The following is a 21,822-nucleotide window of genomic DNA, read 5'->3' as shown; positions in this document are numbered from 1 at the left end:
CTAAAAGTTGGACCCTGTTGTTCGACCGAAATTTTTTTTAAGAATATTAGTTCGACCCTGTCCTTCGACCGAAAAATTTTTAACAAAAAAGTTCGACCCTGCTGTTCGACCAAAACATTTTTAGGAAAATAAATTCGACTCTGTTCTTCGACCAAAAAAGTTTTAATAAAAAAGTTCGACCCTGTTATTCAGCCAAAAAATGAAATGTATTGGTCAAAAATAGCAATATTTAAAGGGCATTTTAAGACATTTTCACAGGGTTTACAGGGTTAAAAAAGGTATGCATAATGTAGAGGGTTTCTTAAACGTTAACATGACGTCGAAAAACTTTAAGATAATCGTTTAGTTCAGGAGATACAGGGCGTTTTCCACGGCATGTTTTCAAATTTTCATAAAATTGCCAACTTTTGAAGGGCATTTTAGGGAGCTTCTAATAGGTTTAGAGGATTGAAATAAAGTACATCATAAAGAGCGTCTCTTGAACTAAAAAATGGCGTCAAAAAAACTTGGAAAAGGTATACTAGTTTAGGAGATACAGGGTGTTTTCCACACCATGTTTTTAAATTTTCATAAAATTGCCAACTTTTGAAGGGCATTTTAGGGCATTTCTAAAAGGTTTAGAGGGCTGAAATAAAATGTATCGAAGAGAGAATCTATTGAACTTTAATATGACGCTGAAAAACTTCGGGAAAGTCAATTAGTTCAGGAGATACAGGGTATTTTGTACACAATGTTTTCAAATTTTTATAAAATTGCCAACTTTTGATGGGCATTTTAGGGCACTTCCAAAGGGTTTAGAGGGCTGAAATAATATGCATCGTAGAAAGGGTCTCTTTGACTATAGTATGGCGCTGAGAAACTTGGAGAAAAGTTATTATTTCAGGAGATACAGGGTGTTTTCCACACCATGTTTTCAAATTTATTTTATAGATGGAAGGTTTTGAAGGACATTTTAGGGCACATCCAACGAATTTAGAGGATTGGAAGGGTATGCATTGTATAAAGAGTCTTTCAAACCACAATATAACCGAAAGAAGCTGTAAATAAACCTGAAAATAAACTGTCGGGACATGAAGATTCGGAATGAATATAAAAACGCCATAAATTTCTTATTTTTTATATCAATTTCATTTAAAATACTGTACACATACAGATAAAAGATCGAGAAGTATAGAATAATTCTTCAATCGCTTCTTGTATTAATTTCTTTCGTAATAATATAATAATCGTATTTTGTTTTCGTCCAATTCATCTACATTTTTATGTAATTACATGATATGGCAACCGGTGATATGGTAGCTCAACATCGTAACGAATCATCGAATCGTTTTAAAAATCGTCCCTCATTATCATTTAAGCCGCCACGAAAATTGTTGGTTTGTTTGCGTGTGTGTGTGTGTGTGTTTTACGAATTTTACAAAAATCGGTATTTACACAAAAGATCTAGCATGTAGTCGTTGATTCGGTGCTGCTGCTATATAGTAGTTGATGCGCTCTTTAATTAACCTAGGACATAATCAATTGCTTACATAATCGATAAACGTAAATCTGTAATCGAACTTAGATACTAACGCTAAGTCTGTAATAATAATAAAATGGCCGATTTTTTAAAAATACACATCGTATAAAAGTACTTTTTCTCGTTCGCTCGCTTACAAACTAAATTATGCACTGCCGAAAAATATAATTAAACATTAATCCGACTACAATTAGAGATCAAAAATAATAAATCGATATCTTATTAATTCATTGTGTAAACGAACTGAATATGTAGAAAATAAAATTAAATAAAAATCAAAGAAAAAAAGAAAACAAAAAAATCATTGCCACAAAACGTTACGAGATTGATCGCAATAAAATCATATGTTATACATATCGATAAAATCTGAGTACCAATCAATAATCAAAACTTCAATCTCAGTTTATCTATCATCTTCACGTTGATTAACATCTCAATTTCGATTAGACCACGGAAGATTGCACCAAATTTGCGTGTAAAAAATACTATTGCAACGAAACTCTCAGTACGATATATTATTCTGCGCTGAATCTAAAATTAATAGCAAAAGTCTAATACGATTATCATCATGTAATCATCTTCTCCTCCGCATCATCATCATCATCTAGAATTGCTGCTAGTCGCTTACATTATCCGCTAAAAAAGGTACTCGCGTAACATTTATCAAATAAACTTTAGCAAAAAATTATTTAAAGTACACTTTCGCTGCTCGGCAAAATTAAAACCAAGATTTGATGAACACAAAGCCAGGAATCGCATTAAACAATTAATTAAACCGCCAATACTGTTCGCTCCAAAAGTGTTGATATACGTCTTGGTCATGTTCTCATTTTTCAGTTGCGCATTCGCTTCAATCATCATTTCATTAATTATAATCGTAATATATCTATTTTATATAATTTATATATAAATCTATGTATATAAAATCATCACATAAATATGTATTAATAGCGAAATGTTTAATTTTGTTGTAATTTTTGTCAGTATCCTTGTTTTTCTCTTTCTGTATCGTATCTTTTGTAGCGTGTGTGTTTGGATATTTGCGCTTATTCCGGCGGCAACATTACAATTTACACCTTACAACCTGTGCTCCGTCGCTTGGTTTATTGTTTAATTGTTATTGATCGAATTATTGTCATCTGCAATCCGTTTCAGTATCATTGTCTTCTACTCCGGCGATTGCAATAAATTCTTAATAATACATTTAAATTTAGAAAAGTTCTCTCTCCCCAACCGTGTAAATTCTGTTTATCTGCTACGTCTACATCCAGGACAATTTCAGCTGCAATTTCCCTCACAACCAATTTCATTGGTTCGGCCAAGTGTTTCCGTATTCGAGCTACCTCACATTCACATTCATCATCGTAATTTGTTTCTCTCGATACAAACAAAAAGTGTGTGTAAAAATTGCACAAAACTTGCTGATATTTGTAAGTACAGATATGTGTTCTCTCGTCGTAAAAAAATATCGGTTCCGGTTGTGTAAAATAAATAAAATTCACAATAAACTAATAAAAAGTACGATGCCGATTGTTGGCGACTGAGATTACCATTCATAATTTCACGCGTTTTTTTCTCTCTCTCTATATAAGATATCAATTCGTCTCCATGGATCATAGTTTTCCATATGGCGCACATCAGTAAACTAATTCATTAATACTATCATTCTTTTATAATAAAGGTGTGTGTAATTAGGCACTGCGTGTCAGGCTGTCGAGCGACGGCGATTGGCATCCTGGATCGCCATCGTCTTGATTTCTTCTTTTTGTTAAAGTTTATCCTTATTTGTTATTTGATTCCTTACATCGTATCCATAAATAGAGTACATACATCGAACGGGCGGAGAGGTGCGTTAGTAGGACTTCGCCGTTGTACGTGTTTCGGGGGAGGTGGTGGGTGGAATTCGGCGCTTACACTACTAATCTTTCACTAGTCGATAGATGTGATGCTGGGCGCCGTGTTCGGATGTCGACACCTCAAACACGTACGCCGTGCAGAGCAACGTCTCCTGCGTGTCACGATTACTCACCACCTGCAGAAAACCAAACAAAAATTAATATTATTAAGTTTTATTTGATTTTAAGATTATATCTTACTTGTAATATCGTAAAGTTTTCCAGCACGCTGTTCATCATGTACTTTTCAGGCAGATGCTTCAACTTGTGGATGAAATTAATCATGTATTCACACATCGGTGACCGGTGAATGCGATAAACAAACCGTCCGTTTTCATATCGCGCGTATTCCGTCTCAACCTTCTCTACGACCTGCTTGCCGAACGAGCACACCTTTGTGCTACACGTTATTGTCATATTTTCATTACTTTCATACCTAAAACATTCGCCGAAAAAAATGTTAATTCACAAGCATTTAAAATGCGCGTGTAAAACATGAAATTATTGAAAAACTTACGAGCTTGTAACACCGTAGAAAGCACCGGCCTCGTCCTGCACGTTCGTATTGAGATCCGCCCAGAATTTGACAAGGAAGAAGGCGTTCTGCGGGCCCTTGTCGTAGAGCTCCTTGAGACCGCCCTTCTTCTCCGGGAATTTGTCGTAGATTTGTCGCACATCAACGGCCTCCAGCAGTGGATCCGAATAGGTAATGGCGGGCCCGCCAATGTGAACAAAGAGATGCCTCTGGTACTGCAACACAAAAATAAACAATTAAAGAAAACGTTGAAGGAATGGTTACAGGTATGTACCTCGTCTTTGCTGCCCACTGATTCCTCCCGATTGGTAGACTCCATAAAGGCGGAAAACTCAACCAACCGCAATTTGTGCGTGGCAATCGCGCGGCCTTCCCACGGCGGCGGGGGCGGCGCTTGTAACGCGCCCACCTCCCCGCTGGATACCGCCGTTGCCGGTTTCCCACCAGGATAGGTACTTTGAGAGAAGGGTTTCACACTAAAATGTTCCCTTTTGATAATTTTACATTATTTACACAACATTTTTAAGAAACAGGATTAATACTTACTCTTGAGACGTGCCCGGCTGAAGTCCAGGTTGCCAAAATTGCTACAAATTAAATACGAATTAATTCATCCGATAAACAAACAAACACATAGAAACAGCTAAGCAGTGAGCAGCGATGGCGGCGATGGCGGCGGGCGGCAAACGGCAGCGACAGCAAACCCACTTACCGGCGGGGCGACAGGTGTGGGCGGATAGAGCTGCAGCTGCTTGCCGTGCATCGCCGCCGTCGCCGACACTATCTGCGCGCTGGACATCGTTGACATCGTATGCAGCGTCTTCTCTTTACCGTATGATCCTGCTAGTCATCAATATTATTCCTCAATTTTCAAAACAAAAAAAATACCTACCACTTTTAGTTTGGCTTGAATCTCCCGTAATTTCCGGCGGGCAAGAACCTGTATGTGACTGCTGACTTGTTTCCGCGTGCGCGTCTTCCCCGTCCGCAGTTTGATGTACCTCGCGATGAGCTCGTTGCGTCCTGTGGAATGCGATTCGAATCAAAATTAAAATTGCACAGGTACACAACGCCGAAACAATTACAAAACAATATTTTACCAGTTTAATATAAATAAGAATCGGGAAGAATGCGAGAAGAAACAGTACGCTGCGAAAACCCGAGACTTTCCAGGAGGAAAGAGGGGGGTGAGAGTGAGCGGGATTTTCGAAGCATTTTCAACATTTCCACCCGCAGCAACAGTGCCCGGCAGCGGCAGCAAAGACACGTCTTTATTTATGCGCGGAGTTTGTTCGGCAAGCGCGTCCGACCGAGACAAACGAAGGAAGCGGCGGCGAAGGGGTTGATGTTAGCGATGCTCGCTTATTGTGGTAGTAAACTCGTCCGGGCGCGGAGAAGTTTCGAGTGCGAGCGATCAGGAGAGCGAGATGGTTGGGAAAGAGGGTCAGGGTGGAAACTGCGCGCTGCGAGGTTTGTAGCGAAAAGCCAAGCGAAGACAACCCCCAAATACAAAGTGTACACGAAAACCAAACAAAAACAATAAAATAGAAACCAGCAAACATCAAAACCTATCAAAACAAAAACAAATACGATATAAAATCATAAAAATATTTTTTAAAGAAATAAATGTTAACACTTTGTATATCAGAGGATATTCCGCGCGCTTCCTGTTGGACGCCGACGCACGCATGTGAGAATGTGTGCGGGGGAGCGCGACCGAGGGTGGAAGCGCCCGGAAAGGGCACGAAACTATGTCAAGAATGTGCAATTAGTGAGCGAGCAAGTAAGCGCTGCTGCCGGCTTCGCATCGAAGGGTGGGCCAGGCCCAGAGAGAAGAAAATATAAAGAAGGACGGCTGCCGCCATCAGAGCTCTATCCTCGCCCGCTCCCATCTACATAAACCAGAACATCAGGGTTTGCGCAAAGTGGAACTTTTCAAAAAAAAAGAAAAAACACAAAATAGAAACAAAATCTAAGTCAGACATTTAATGGCGAATAGTTCAAGTCGTTCGAATGGCGATAAATTAGTGACACAAATATGTTTTTACGATTATCAGCGCAGCATTGCGCTGCGAATGTGACTCAACACCGTTGTGTGTGTATGTGCGGCGAATTTTACTGCTACTCGTATTTGCGCGCATAAACAGCTAAACGGTTCGCAATTATAACTTCTGTCTTATCTGCTGCGGCTGTTTAGCCGCGCCGTCATACAAAGTGCGGCGTCATGCACACAACGCTTTAAATCATTCGCGTGCGCTGAATGATATGCGCCCAACACCCGGTAAATATGCCTTCATACGTTACGCATTTGCAAGTCTAATGATGTCAGAGAACTACCGATATAATTGCCCGATTCCCCTTGCACTTATGCGCTATTTTTATTTTATTTTTTTCCTATATATTTTAAATGCGAAACGTCGACGACAAAGGGAAACCGAGCGTTTTGCAGGTTCATTGCGTTCGCTTACCTTCTGCTCGCCTGCCTTTCTTTCGATTACTCACGCAATAAATGCATTACACGATTACAATAACCGGCATGACAATGTTTTCATTTTTACTTTTATTTCGTATAGAAAAAACTACACTTTTCGCTGCCTGGAGAGTACCACCTGTAGAACTAGCAGAAACAATGTTTGAGTGTTTTCCCAACTCTCGGAGTTTTCCGGCGTGCGCGCGCGCGGTATGTAATTTTTCACCGCACAAAGGGCGAAATGAAACATAATCAAGCCGGCAACAAAGAGCCACTCGACGTTTTAGTTCATTTGGTTTTAGTGGCCGGTGAAAAACGACCGAAATGGAAATAAAACGCGGAACAATAGTTGCTTGGTCGTTTATAAACGACAATTCCAACACCAGAAACAGACAAAGACAGAGTCCAATAAAAACCAGTGGGTGGGTTTCCTTGGACATTCGTGACTATGCGCCGGCTGAGAAAAACCAAAAACGACGACGATAGCGCTCCTATTCCGAAGTGGACATCAAGGGTTGGTATGCGGACAATGGAATCGGAAGCTCAAGACGACGCAGATGCAGAAAACAACCACCGCCAACCGAAGGCACCAGCCTTTATACATCTATGAAACGGAATAAGTAATAAAAATCCAGCAAGAAGGAGAATTGAATGCGAAAAAGGAAAAATTGCCGATTCTACAAAACAGAAATAAAAACCAACACACGTGTGAGTGGAGACGGTGGACATGAACCACCCATGGCTATCCACCTCATCCCACTTTCCGGACTTCCGAGAAGACGCAGCGCGCACACTATTGACCCAAGTCACCACTCCACTCTCCACTCTCCACTCTCGAGTCTAGTGTCCGGGCACTAAGCAACTGGAGGTGGAAAAACCGGACCCGAACTGCAATTTCTGCATTTCACGAAATCTCTTTCCATTGCCATGTCTCGTCACGTCATGTCATGCAAAACAGAATGCAATTGTCTACAAGAATACGAGTCGCAGGACTCTCACAAGTTTCCCGGGACAAGAGGGTGTGTGCGAGGTGGCAGCGTGGAAAATCGAAAGCGATCGAGTGTTATAATATGATTCGCACACACATGACAACGTCCAGAATCACATTCTCCGAAAACAGCCTCCAAACATTCAATACTCACACATACATGGCGAAAAGAAAAAAAAATGGGGCGTGTCTTGAGTTTCGGTCAAGTGGAAAGCAATAAAGTTTCCCCGCGTGCGTGCTATATATTTCTTCTCGGGTACTTACCATACATTTTCCCTTCATCGGAGAGAATGATTTTCCGTCGGCCGCATGGCGGGTATATGGCCAACGCCTCCTGGAAGGACTGCTCGATGTCCGGACTCCAGACACCTTCGGCGTCGGCCGCCGCCATATCTTTTTCGTCCTGCGAATAACAAACGCACATGATGCACAAACATTCACTAAAACTCAATTAAAACATTTCCCGCATTTATATTAGAAAATGCGCTCAAAAACATGTCAATAAACATGAAAATAAATAAAACGGCCGGGATTTAGCGTAAACATCGTATTGTTCCAAATCGGCGATTAGTCCGATTTAATTAGTTTCAAGTCGATGACGTGCCGGACCCGATGACGTTTGCGGTCGCGTCAATTCAATCCCACTATGATGCTGTGTGTTCCGAGTGTGATTACGTCCACAAAACTCAATAAAAATGTTATCAATGTTTTTAGATTTTAGTAAACATAAAATTAGTAAGACTAGAAAGAGTCATATTGGAACCTTCTGATGTTTATTTTAACCAAATCGAATAATATATCATCAAACGCGCGTTTCATGCGCGCGGAAAATCACTTCTCTGGTTTATAAATAAAATAATCGCACTTACATCGCTCATGTCCCCGACATCGAGGTTTTTCGTGTCCGGACCCGGGCCATTCGCATCGGCCGCGGGTCCTGTGACCGCTGTCCACGGTGACGAAATCGTGCCTGCACTTAATAACGTACCACCTGAAACAATAAAAAAACAGAAAAATTTATACACATTGTATGTAATATTTATGTAATATTCTAGCCCTTGGTATTCGTACCAAGAACAATAAAACGCGGTAATGTTTTCATCCACTATTTAATATAGCGTGTTGTCGACCAATTTCGGCTCGAGCAAGTATTTATTATTGCGCGAATAAATAATATTATGACTTTTCAGTTTTTAGCTATTACTAGTTGCGCGCGATATCGTATCGAAAGTAATTTCGCCGGAATTCGGCATTTTCGCGAATGCTGTGTTTAGAGCGCGGGCGGAAAAAACACCGAGGGAAAAATGTGATTACAAAATACAAAAGCGTTCGCAAATAAAGTGCAACCTGAGCACCAGCGCACGAGTGAGCGTTTGGAGGGGTGGTGGCTTTTCACCTCGAATTTTCCGGCTCGTCCCGGCGCTTATTGTCTTTATAAATGCGCCGTGTTTGTTACGTATATTACGCTTCTACGAGTAGGTACGCTTTCAATTACATACAATATGTCCGCGCAGTAATAAAAAATAAACAAAATATTTCCACAAAAAAATTAAAACATTTATTGAGTGTAAATATTATTTTTATTCATGTGAGTAAATATTTTTTTATTATGTGGACACAGTGTATGTTTGCGCTGCGGTAGCCGCCGCCGAGCAGCGGGCGCACGGGCTGTAAATTCACCTCGTAATGACGGGCGCCTGACGGTATGGAATGCGGCCCTTAATATCATACACATGCACACGTCGGCGGCGCGGCGGCGGCGGCAATATAAACGCGCGCGCTCGGCCGTTTCGGGTCGGCGCACACAACAATTCCGAGGGTGGGTTACGTACAACCACCACGCATCTGCGTTTATTCGATGTGTACTTACAAGCAAGGACAATGTTGAAATTTATTTTCAACTAGTGAATTTCCTCAACAACAACAACAGAAAAAAAACTACGCTTTGATTCACAAATCGATAGGTATTTAATTGCGAAATTAATTAAACGAAACATTTGACCAATCAGGCCGAAAATAACACATCAACACATCAATGACGTCCGGCGGGGGTGGGGGTTGTTTTGGTATGCTCAAATAAAGTGCGCGAAACGAGGGCGCAGTGGTCGTTTAATTAATTCCGCACGGCCCCTTTTTAATTAAAATATCACCCCGTGTGTTCAACTGCTACACAACTACCTCCAGAAAAAAAATCTCACAAAATTCGATAATAATTCGATCAGTTAAAATCGAAAATGTTTAAATTTTGTTATAATTTCCCGAGGCCTAAACTACCCTCTTCGGTAATGCGTGCGGTCGGGTGTGGAATTGTTACCACGCGCAGACAACAGGAGACAACAAAGAGACGGTCCGGTCGAGCGCGTTTAATAACTGGGGACCGTTAATAACCGCCGTCGGTATATCACCCCGCACGTCGAGCGCGCCGGCAATGGGACACGGACAATACAACCCCGGCCTCCACCGCCGCCTTCCACTTCCACACTCAATTGCGCAGTTTTCCACGCTACTATCCCGCATTTGCCCAAGATAGGAAAGTCGCAAGGCACAGGGGGATGCAGGAGGACAGCCCCATTGTCGTCATTATCAGTTTCGCACGTCGTGGATATTTATTGCCTAATTATAACGGGACCAAAGATTAATAGCGTAAATTATAAAAATTTTGGTTTGAAAAAAGTTAGGGGGAGTGAAATACCGGTATACCGGTTATTTTTAAATTCAAATGTCAATATTTTTCATTAAATATCATAAATAAAATAATTTATTTATAGCCTAAATTGAAAAATACCGGTATTAATACCGGTATACCGGTATTTTTCCAAAAACACAAAAAATTTTCAAAACAAAAATGAAAAACGAATAAATTTTCTTACAATTGAAGAAAAAAATTAATTTTTCGATATCGGTATACCGGTTATTTTAAATTCAAATGTAAATATTTTTAATTAAATATCATAAATAAATTGATTAATTTATAGCCTAAATATAAAAATACCGGTATTAATACCGGTTAACCGGTATTTTTTTCATACACCGATAATTTTCAATACAAAAGTCAAAAACTTAAAAATTTATTTTCATTCGATTGAAGAAAAAAATAATTTTTCGATATCGGTATACCGGTATTGAAATAAAAACTCCCAACATCTCTATTTCCGATTTGTAAAAGTACTTGTCCCGGTTGTTCTACAAGTGTAGAATGGAAGCATACAAGAGTTTTTGTGCTCTTTGCGCTCGCGCGCTCGCAGCAGCGTTGAAAGCTTTATTATTTTATTGTTGACGTTATTGTGCGGTAAAGTTGATGGTCATCGGTTGGCGAGGCGACGTTGCCGTAGCGCCTAGGTTGAGATCAAAGGCGAGTGCCTAGAAAACCTTACCAACGAGAAGAACTAGTCTCCGGAGACTGGCCGCGGAGAGAAATGAAAGGGTACCCTGGGTGCCCCACCATGTCAACATGTGTGCACATGTGCACAATCTATACTTACACCTAATGTTGCAAAAAATAATAAAATCAACAAAATTTTGAAGAAATTTTGATCTAATTTTTAAAAATTTATGCGATTTTGATGATTTTTTACCGTTTTTACCAGAGTACCTGGTCTAGCACGAAGAAAAGAGAAGGTGAGGTAACATTTGGTGAGTGTACCAACACTTGCAACGGGCTTGCAACCGCGCATGACGAGATGACTCATTCAAAAACTCGTTTTCTATGGGTCGGCAACGCGCGCGCACGCCTTACCTCTACCATACCATGATGTCTTACCATGTGTATTCTTGCGTGTGCATCCGAAAGGTAGGTAAAATGTTAGATACACGCTCGCACAACACTAATCACGCGTTAAACTTAATTTTAGAGTGAATAAACCAGTGACTCATTTGCAAGTCAAACAAAATCCAAACACACTCAAACACACTCAAGCAGATATATTAGCGAGTGTCATCGAAAATGAACATGACTCACACAATTACACAAACGAATTCGCAATAATTAATAATCGAGTGGAGTGCGAATTTCGAGTTTTATCTATTTTCGCCGCGGTGATAACAGCTTAGTCACACAATCAAGTAGAGAAAAAAACACACTATTGTTACGATTATCATCAGCTCAATCATCTGATAATACCGGATATTGTTAATACAGTGAATGATAAACACTTTTCGCGCCCGGGAAGAGTGAATTGAATATTTGTTGCGCGTAATAATTAACATGTTGCAAGTGCATGTGGCCGAGGTTTTAATTCAATTTGCGAATGCAAAGCGCGCCAACTCGATAGCGTATACGAGTATAATTTAACGAACTCGTTAGCGCTTCCTACACAACAACAAAACGTAACTCCAGGAGATGAAAGCACACACAACATACAACACACAACATAGTTCGACAACTTTAACTACTTCAATATTATATTAGCAGTCAACTATTCCCACTTTCCGGTTTCTGACATTCATTATGTTATGCTGTACTCGTCGTATAGAAATTGTATGGAATTATTCACGAAATTAGTGCAAAAGCAGCTCGCAAACGATTTTTATTTAGATGGATAACTAAATCTCCATCATGTTAAAACCCAATTAGTGTATTCTGTAGTTGAAATTTCAATATAAATCTAAATCCATCTTCAAGGTTCCAAGCAGTTTTTCAACTACTACTGGTATAATAATAGCGCGAATTTTTCGTGGAATCAAAGCATCATTTAGACATCCATACAGACATCTACACAGATGCCAAAACCATAAAAGCTGTGACGCAATGTATGTAACAAATGTTGCACAGTCAAACATTAGTTGGTAATGTTTTTTTAAACACCCTGTATGTTATGACTTCCTCGAAGAGTGAGTTGGTGTGTGTGTGTGCGCATCCGAAACGAGTTTGTGTTATGTGGAAATGAAAAAGAAAAAGAAAATGGAAAGTCCGGTGCGTTATGCTCGCCAGTAATCGATTAAGACTCTCATTACTGTTTAATTGTCGAATAATTCGCAATTACTACTTACTAGTGACAAGTTAGCAGGTTTTAAAATGTGTACTATGTATTTATACTCATATTACATTTATTTTTCATCATATTTTTTTGAATGGGTCTATGTTATATAACTTTTTTGTTGAATAACTTCTAAACTATTTTTAACACCCTGTAAGTTATTTTTTTTGCAATAAAAACTAACCTATGTTATTTTCCAATATTTAAACTATCTCTATCCCAAAATTTATAAAAATTGTTCCAATGGTTTTTGCTCCAAAGCGTCACAAACATACAAAATACATTTCACTCGAATTTATATCACATTGAGATTGAATACAATGAAATTAAAAAAAGGGCTGGACACGAAAATGAAAACAAAACCAGGCACAAATTCATTGTTCTCGCACGTGCATACAACGTGGGCTTTTAGTCCACGTTTCTGCCCACGAAACGCATGAATTTATGATTATCATTATCATATCGTGCTTAAAAGCTACTCCAACATACAAATCTTTCTTTTTCAGTTGCTTTTTTTTCCCTTTGCTTTCAAGGGTAGTAATGGTATAGTAAACCAACATCACAATTCATAGTCACGTACTAGGGCAGGACACGATGTTACAAAATACTACTTCATACAATATGTCACGAACTGGACATAAACACCAAATGATTTAATACGAGGAAAAATCGGTGAATTATGAGTTTAATACCGGTATTTTCGAGGGTGACCGTAATTTTTAATCCAAATACCGTAATACCGGTTTTCTACATCGTACAGAAAAATATCTGTGTTCGAAAATAAAAATACCGGTATACCGGTTTTCATCCCGATAGTTCGGTATACCGGTATTTTTTAAAATCGAAATATCGGTATACCGGTTTTAATATAATATTCAAAATTATATAATTTGAAAATAAAAAAATACCGGTATTTCTCACCCCTCTAAATGATTTTACTTCGTTGCTCGTTCTTTGCTTTTCAAGCCTGATTGAGTGTTTGTGAATTAGAATGGAAATGCGTCGAGGGAAAAGCAACAACTTGATGATGAAAATTGCCTCAAATCGCTTCCCTTTCAGCCTCCCTCTTGGGGCCTGCGAGCCGCCTCCGGAAAACGCAACAAGTTGCCCATATTCCCCCGCACAACCTTCACCAGCTCACGCGCGCGCACTCATTTTATTTCCATGAAATTATTTCAATTGAATAAAAATCGCGCGCGGAAAATAAGCGAAAATTTAAACTATTCGTACGCAACTATTGAGTCCGATCAGTGAGTTGAGTTATGTACGGATGTAAATTGTATAAATTTTTGGAATGTTGAACAATTTTCGATGAATATGAATATCGGCAGAGATACATTAGATATTTGCCAAACAATTTATTGGACGAGAAATGAACTAAACCTCTCTCATCATCAACATTAACACAAACACACACATATATTGATAGGTTTATCGACAGTAATCCGTCAATTTTAACTATGCACATCGGAATTATTTAACAGTTTACATCGCTTACTAGTGTGTTATTCAATCAATAATTCAATGACCATTAGCTTCACCGAAATACAATCAAATACGATTTATTTACATATACAATTTAAAATCATATTTGTATTTTTATTCCCTGGATTTAATTAAATTTAATTTACCAGACAAGCAGGAATTGAAATAAAAATATCACAAGATTGCAAATTAGTCGCGTTTTGCGTAATTCCACATTTCTACAGAAGCGTATAAAAGTGTAGCAAGACAAACATAAAACACATAAAAAACACCAAACAAAAAAGCGCTGTAAATTGCATTATTAACAACACTAGCAACGATTATAAACACAATTCACGCGAATGTTATGATTCGTGCGCCGGAAATATTGGCACAACGAAGAATAATCACTACAATTCGCAATTTCTTCGTAATCGTTATGTGTAAATGTTTGATATTGCTTCAAAATAATTAATTTGTTAATTCAAACAGTAAAAAATATTAATTAGTGTTATAAATGTTTGTTTTCAATTCCAGAACCGTATTAATGAATTTTATGTGAAAAAACAGAGAAATTTTGATTAATGATGATAAATAAACATAAAAAAATTAAAACTGTGTCAATATCAGGGCTGTATTAATGATTTTTAAATGAAAAAAATACTAAAAAAGTCTAAAAACACCATATCAGGCTCGTATTAATGATTTTTTAGTAAAAAAAAAAATTAAAATTAATGAAGATAAAAACAGTACAAATATTATTTACGTTAAAAATATCAAAACGGCGTCAATTACAGAACCGTATTAATGAATTTTATGTGAGAAAACAGAGAAATTTTGATTAATGATGATAAATAAACATAAAGAAATAAAAATTGTGTCAATATCAGGGCTGTATTAATGATTTTTAAATGAAAATATACTAAAAAAGTCTAAAAACACAATATCAGGCTCGAATTAATGATTTTTTAGTAAAAAAAATTTTAATTAATGAAGATAAAAACGGTAGAAATATTATTTTAGTTAAAAATATCAAAATGGCGTCAATTCCAGACCCGTATTAATGAATTTTATGTGAAAAAACAGAGAAATTTTGATTAATGATGATAAATAAACATAAAGAAATAAAAATTGTGTCAATATCAGGGCTGTATTAATGATTTTTTAGTAAAAAAAATTTTAATTAATGAAGATAAAAACGGTAGAAATATTATTTTAGTTAAAAATATCAAAATGGCGTCAATTCCAGACCCGTATTAGTGAGTTTTAAGTGAAAAACAGAGAAATTTTGATTAATGATGATAAATAAACATAAAGAAATGAAAATTTTGTCAAAATCAGGGCTGTATTAATGATTTTTAGTAAAAAATAAAATTAATGAAGATAAAAACGGTAGAAATATTATTTTAGTTAAAAATATCAAAATGGCGTCAATTCCAGACCCGTATTAATAATTTTTAACTTAAAAAAACCTAACATTTTATTACTATTGAAAAATAAACAACAAAATAAATAAATAACCGGCGGAAATATTGACACAACAAAGACTAATACCAACAATTCGTAATGGTTACGTGTAAATATCTAATTATTACTTAAAATTAATTAATTTGTGATTTTAAAGATAAAAATTTAATCACGCTTTGTTTGGTTTTTGCCTACAACACTTCCTTTCCGCTGGGCAATTGTGCATTACCCGCGAATATAAATATAACTATAGAAAATGCAAAATATAAATGCATCGACAAAGAAGACAGAGACAGACATGCGCGCGCAAAGTGAAGGGAAAGTTGCAGTTGCAGTTGCAATTCGCCAGAGTCACACAGTCACATTGCAAGTATTAATATATTCATAGCCGTAATAACATTCATTCAAGCACGAAAATATAATATCTTTATATTCGCCAGCGAATTTCGAATTACTGTAAATCTAATTGAAACTAATTGAGTTCAATTTACGATTAACTGTACTGATTAAAAACTGATTAAAAAACAGGACTTCCTTTAATTTTCACCGTAATCGATAAATAAATTGGCGATTAATTGCGCGAGAAAAATGATATATTTAAGTTTAGTAATTGCCGAAGAGTTGGTGAGAGTCGGCACACGTCGTCGTCGTCGTAGGTGTTTGTGAGTTTGTGAGTATAGTTGTGGAAAAATTAAATTTGCATATCGAAAAGGTCAACAGCGATTATGCCTCTAATTACGCATCGCGCAAGTTGTTATCGCCGACGACAAAAGCATCGCAACGCGAAATATTCGCGATTGCATACAGTATAAACACAAATAGTTAAAAATAAAATCAAAATGGCGTCACTATCAGGCACGTAATTATCATTTTTGTGTTAAATAACACAAAATAGGGTTTAAATAAGGTTAGAAACGTAATATCAGGACCGGAATTATGATTTTTAATCAAAAACTTCTAAAATTGAGGTAAAACTCCAAATGTGAGTAATTCCAGGCCCGCATTAAGTAATTTTATGTTTAAAATGTCAAAAATTAGGTTATTTATGATAAATAAGCATAAAAATTAAGAAAACGTTAGATTCCAGGTCCGTATTAATGATTTTTAAGTCAATAAAATCAAAATTTACATTAGCAATGATAAATAAACACTACATAACTAAAAATTACGTCAATTCCAGATCTGCATTAATAATTTTCAAGTAAGAAAATAGCAAATAAAACTAAAAACTCAAAATTTGGTGAATTCCAGATCCGCATTAAGTAGTTTTAAGTAAAAATATCAAAAATTAGATTATTTATGATAAATAAACTTAAAAATTAAGAAAACATTGATTCCAGGCACGTATTAATGACTTTTAAGTAAAAAATCAAAATTTACATTAGCGATGATAAATAAACACTAAAAAATATTACATCAATTCCAGATCCGTATTAATAATTTTCAAGCAAAATAATATCAAATAAAACTAAAAAACTCAAAACTGCCCCAATTCCAGATCCGTATTAACAATTTTTAACTAAAAAATTAAAAAATTATATTGACGATGATAAATAAACCCAAAAACAAATAAAAATGGCTCCAATATCAAACCGGTATCCCATATAAACCTAACTTTTTTCACACGATGTCAAAGTTTTGTAGGTAATGATAAATGAACAGGCCTATTTGATCAGCGACACACTCGGCTTCCTCACATCCATCGCATAAAAGGTCAACGAGGTAATCGTTTCGCTTAGTTTCTTCGCTTCCACCACCCCCACCACTCTCCACCCATAAGCCCACGAAGCGCGCAGAAGTGGTGGAAGTGGATGGACCCAACATTATTAATCTACCTGCTGGCGCAGAGAAGAAGAGAGTGAAGTTGTGCTTTGTCGCACAACGTCGGTCAAAATCAAAAGGATTCAATTAAAACAAACACACCGGGCCTACGGCCAACCGAAGACGACAGTCTCATCGCTTATATTACCGAGAATCGCGCTTGCGCTTGCGCGCTCAAAACAAATAAAGAAAAAGCCGAGGAGACTGAAACACATCATCGGACGCGCGCGTTTTTCTCATCGGGTAGAACGCTAAAAATGTCTAGGAATCCCGGACACTTGTTACAGATATATGGAACGCTTAATTCCAGAGATAAACATCGAAAGCGAAGCCGGCACGCCGAGCGGAATGGCGGCCGGCGGACGAGAAATTCGAAGCGCGCCAAACGAAGAGAAGTATTTTAGTCGCACATCGCACACGAGAAGAGACAAAAGCCTCCATTTTTTTTTGTGTTGATTTTATGTTTTTAGCTTACAAGAAATTTAATTTTATTGGGAATTAAGTAGTGGTGATAACAGGACCGGATTTAGAAAAATTTAAAAAAATGTTTTGAACTAAATAAAAGTATTTTTTAAATAATTTTAAATAAAATACCGAAATACCGGTTGAAAATATATATTTCCGCTAATAATTTGCTCAAAATAAAAATATTTTACGTCGTTACACAAAGAAATTAATATAAACCAAACAATCGAGGAATACTATAAAAGGTTTAAGTGCGCATGCGCTCGCGGCTTTCAAGCGGAAACGCAGCGCACTTAACTATCATCAGCGCGCGCATACAAAGCTTAAAACATTTAATGTTAAACGTTAAAGAAGCTATAAACTCTTGTACAACGCAAAAAAGAAAAAAAAAACAAATTTTACAGCAAAACACACCTGTTTGGTACCAACTCTAGAGTTGATCCAATGTCAAAAATACACCCGTAGGTAGTATTTTGTTATCAAAGGGTTTATTTCATTATCTCGACCGCCGCGGAGCGATACATCAAACCAGGACGCGAGTAAACGTGTTGAATGTCACAAAGTTGCCTTTATGCAGACACGCAGCATTGTTGCTCGTTTGATATCGTGTGTTTTATCAAAAGCGCCTTTGATGTTATTCCACATCCTCCCGCGCGCGCGGAGCGCAAGTCGAAACCTTTCAGCCCACACAAACCACCCTTTTGTCTACGTTTACGTTTATAAAGCGGCAACAATTATTTTTAGCGTTTTTAAAATCTCACAGGACCGTACTTAGGATTATTTATTACCTTTCACTCGCGGAAGGTATTGAGAAAACACCGTAAACTTCGACTTGGAACCCGCAATGGGCGTCGCTCGCAGCCTATGACTATGCTAATGAGTTAACGGTGTGTCGAGTGTGCGTCGAAGAAGACGCCAAGACGGTCAACAGACACAGACATCGAAAGAAGAAAAAAACAAGTCGCAAGTACATAAATAAATTAGTTTTAAGTTAAACTTGAGAAAAACAATGTAAAAACTTTATTTTTTTGAGAAAAATAAATCCAAATTGATTTCTAACTGTTTCTCGTCTTCTTTGTGGTTTAATTCATGCTTCTTGCTGATAGATAAGTGATAGCAAGTAATATGAATTTAATCGATCGTAAAATATCAATTAAATCCTCTCGGAGATTATTTTACATCGCAGGAAAGACCACGAGAAGGAAAAAAAACTGTTCATCGACGATTTTATAGTTTAAATACGTTAAGTCTCAGGTTACCTACTTACTTAAGTTATTTCCTCGCAAACATTAACCAACCGCAGACTGCTTTTTTGATTTCTAGTGTGTTTATTTAATGTTGTGAGTGATTTTATGTAACGCGTCTTCGGAAATGAAAATAATCAGTTTCGGGGAGAGTGTAGATTTGAGGTTAGAATAGTTACATGACACACATGACACATAGCGCCATCTATAATATTTATACGCTGGGATTTTGTTACTCGTGTTGAGTTTTGTGATACTTTGAGAAGCCAACAGCTTCAGTGGTCGCCACACAGCAGTCAAACTCTATTTCTATAAATAACGGAAATCAAATGTCATCTATAAACACATCGACAACGCGGCGGCAGCCAACTAATCGCCGCATTCGTTCGAATCGAAGCGAATTGGAGATACGCGCTCATCTCTAATTGTGTACACCTTGACCATAGATTAAAAATAATCATAATAATAAACATAACATGTAATAATATTAATTTTAGATAAAACAGATAAAAATTTTAAAATTTTTTGAATGAGAATATAATTTCTCTTTGTAAAGTCACAGGAGTCTAGAAGCGACTTGGGAGACTCGATGTCCATCGTCTAAAATTAGTGCGTGTGTCGTCGTTTTGCTCTGCGAGCGTCGCGCGCCGTCGTAAATGTCGTCGACGCCGATTTCAATTTCTCGACCACGTGTGTGTACAAGTGTACCCAGAGTGTACACTTATACAGTTTCGCACCTAAATTGCACTCTGCATTGCCTGCAAAACGATTAAAAACGCGCCGCGTCGCTCTTAATTTATTTGTCTAGCTCTATATTTCCATTTCTTTGTTCTACTTCCAGTCAAAACCCGCAAAATATCAAAAATTACCATGAAAACTCCAAAGAACAATGAAATCAGTAAAACTTGATAAGTTTATATAAAATTTTCGGTGTAACAACGAAAAATATTTTTATTTCTTGCAAAATTATGACTTAGAATATTTTTCTTAAGACATGATATCGATGGTAACATTTGAAATATTGTTGTAATTATGATCTACACATCCCTACAAATTTTAATGTAAATTTTTATAAGTTAAACATGATTTTTCTGCGTATTTCTTGAGGTGCACAAACAGTTACAACAAAATTATTTAAACAAAACACAAGTGAATACAACTGAGCGACGCGGAATTCATTTTTAGACTTCAGGAAATATTTACCGGCATTTTTACTTAAGTAATTAAATTTAAAATCAGCTTACAAATGATTAAACAGATGCAAAACACGTAAAATCTCAATATTTGTTAGTTTTTTGTTCCCTACAACATAATAAAATCTCCAAACCCTGAATTTTAAGTTCAATATACCGGTATTCGGTATTTTTTTTAAATAAAAATATTGATATACCGGTTTTTTCAACACCTACGATATATTTTTACATTTGCAAAAAAATAAAATTTTATTTTCTACGTAATAACTGCAAGCGATAACGTAATAAGTAATAATAACGCAACAAAAGCGGCAAAAACCAAACATGCAAAACTAAATAACATAACATAACATAACATAACGCACGGTTGAGCAATTGGGTAAGAAAAAGTAAACTTGAATCGTCTTTCTTTGCGTTTTTTTTTTCAGCTCACAAATAGAAAACTACTCTAGTGGAACCGTTTTATAACACATTTCTATGCGTTATTCGATTATAGTATGAATTTCGAGGCGCGCACAGCAAAAGGAAGTTATAAATCCACATATTCTTGCATAATTATGAATTTATTGTGGCTGAATTTCTAAGAAATTTCTTAATTAATCGATGATTTGCGTCAAATAATGACGCGCGATTGAAAACATAATCAGATCGATCACGTGAACAATACCCAATAAAATTTTACGCTACACTTTTGATTTTACGAGTATTTCGGTAAATTTTACGAGATATCAACAAGTGTACCCCGACAAGGTTCAATTTTTTCGAGAGTTGCAACGCAAAAAATGACAAAAATCAACCGAAAAACACGATTTTTTTCGGGAAAAAACTCGCTAATCATATTTAATTACTTATTTACTTTGCATAGAGAATGCAAAATATGCATTACGAAATTTCCAGCCGTTTTCCCCGGTTGGTAATTAAAATAATTCACAAATATTCATTTTTCCAGGCGTAATTAAGTAAAAAACTATTTTTTGAAAAAAAAATTGATATTTTTACATCAAACGACACCGCAAACACTCAAAAAATGTGGATTTCAAGCGGAAGAAAACCAAAACATTCCGTTTACGATGATGATCAAGCAGTAAACCAGTGGTATTTGTTAATTTACTTCAGCTTACGTCAATAACTTGTAAATTAACAACAAAATCACTTGAAATATACGCGAATTCCTATTGGAATTGACGCGTTTTTTAAGTTTTACTAACCTGAGCTGAACCAAGCGTTCATTTAAGCTGGTTGGTCGCGGAAAATCACATTAACAACAATTGGAACTTATTAGAAACTTATGATACAACTTAAAACTCTTGTTTTGTTGGTTAAATGTGTGTAATCCAAGCGATTGCTGCACTTGTTTGAACCGAAACAAATGGAAATCGTGTGCGTGAAAAGATGGTCGCGATTAATTTGTTGACAGTTGCCGTGACAACGACGGAAACAGTTGACGATCGCGGCTCACACCACCGGCGGCCGCCGCCCGCCGCAAGCACATTTTTCTTCCAGCGCACAATATTCGCACCGCTCCGCGTTGATCCGCTGCGTGTATTAATCGCGCGATGCGTTTTTGTTTCGTTTGTCGCGAGTTGATTGCGAGAGGCGGCTCGTCGACGACGCCGCGCGGTTTCGGAGAGCCGTGTGCGCGCTCACGGCGCGCTCGACGCACCGACGGCATCGACGCGCACACACAGGCATGACAAGTATGTAAACTATTGTAGGAATTGCGGACGCATTGCTCGCATTCCCGACGCCGTGCGGACGACGCCGACGCGGCGTGGAGGCGCCGCC

The 21,822-nt window shown here is 37.3% G+C and overlaps 1 protein-coding gene across 2 annotated transcripts; it reads right to left on the bottom strand.

Annotated features, from left to right (window-relative positions):
- Positions 1–1,103: 1,103 nt before the first annotated feature.
- Positions 1,104–21,680, bottom strand: LOC135790424 (protein scalloped-like). 2 transcript variants are annotated; one of them, XM_065300632.1, is made up of 9 exons: positions 21,246–21,680; positions 8,277–8,398; positions 7,672–7,810; positions 4,842–4,972; positions 4,496–4,536; positions 4,224–4,437; positions 3,932–4,164; positions 3,616–3,850; positions 1,104–3,551 (listed from the first exon to the last, which is right to left on the bottom strand). In XM_065300632.1, the coding sequence occupies exons 1-9, from the start codon at positions 21,265–21,267 to the stop codon at positions 3,438–3,440; spliced, it is 1,251 nt and encodes a 416-aa protein (XP_065156704.1). In that variant the 5' UTR covers positions 21,268–21,680; the 3' UTR covers positions 1,104–3,437. The 2 variants fall into 2 exon arrangements, with proteins under 2 accessions (XP_065156704.1, XP_065156706.1); XM_065300634.1 differs by having other exon boundaries at positions 4,224–4,425.
- Positions 21,681–21,822: the final 142 nt, after the last annotated feature.

Source organism: Atheta coriaria, unplaced genomic scaffold, assembly GCF_025399875.1.
Source record: "Atheta coriaria isolate IRGN ID8LTWV9N9 unplaced genomic scaffold, Caltech_Dcor_3.1 hic_scaffold_4_pilon, whole genome shotgun sequence".
Taxonomy (NCBI): domain Eukaryota; kingdom Metazoa; phylum Arthropoda; class Insecta; order Coleoptera; family Staphylinidae; genus Dalotia; species Dalotia coriaria.
Note: the sequence above shows the minus strand (reverse complement) of the source record. Positions and strands in the feature narration are given on the sequence as shown.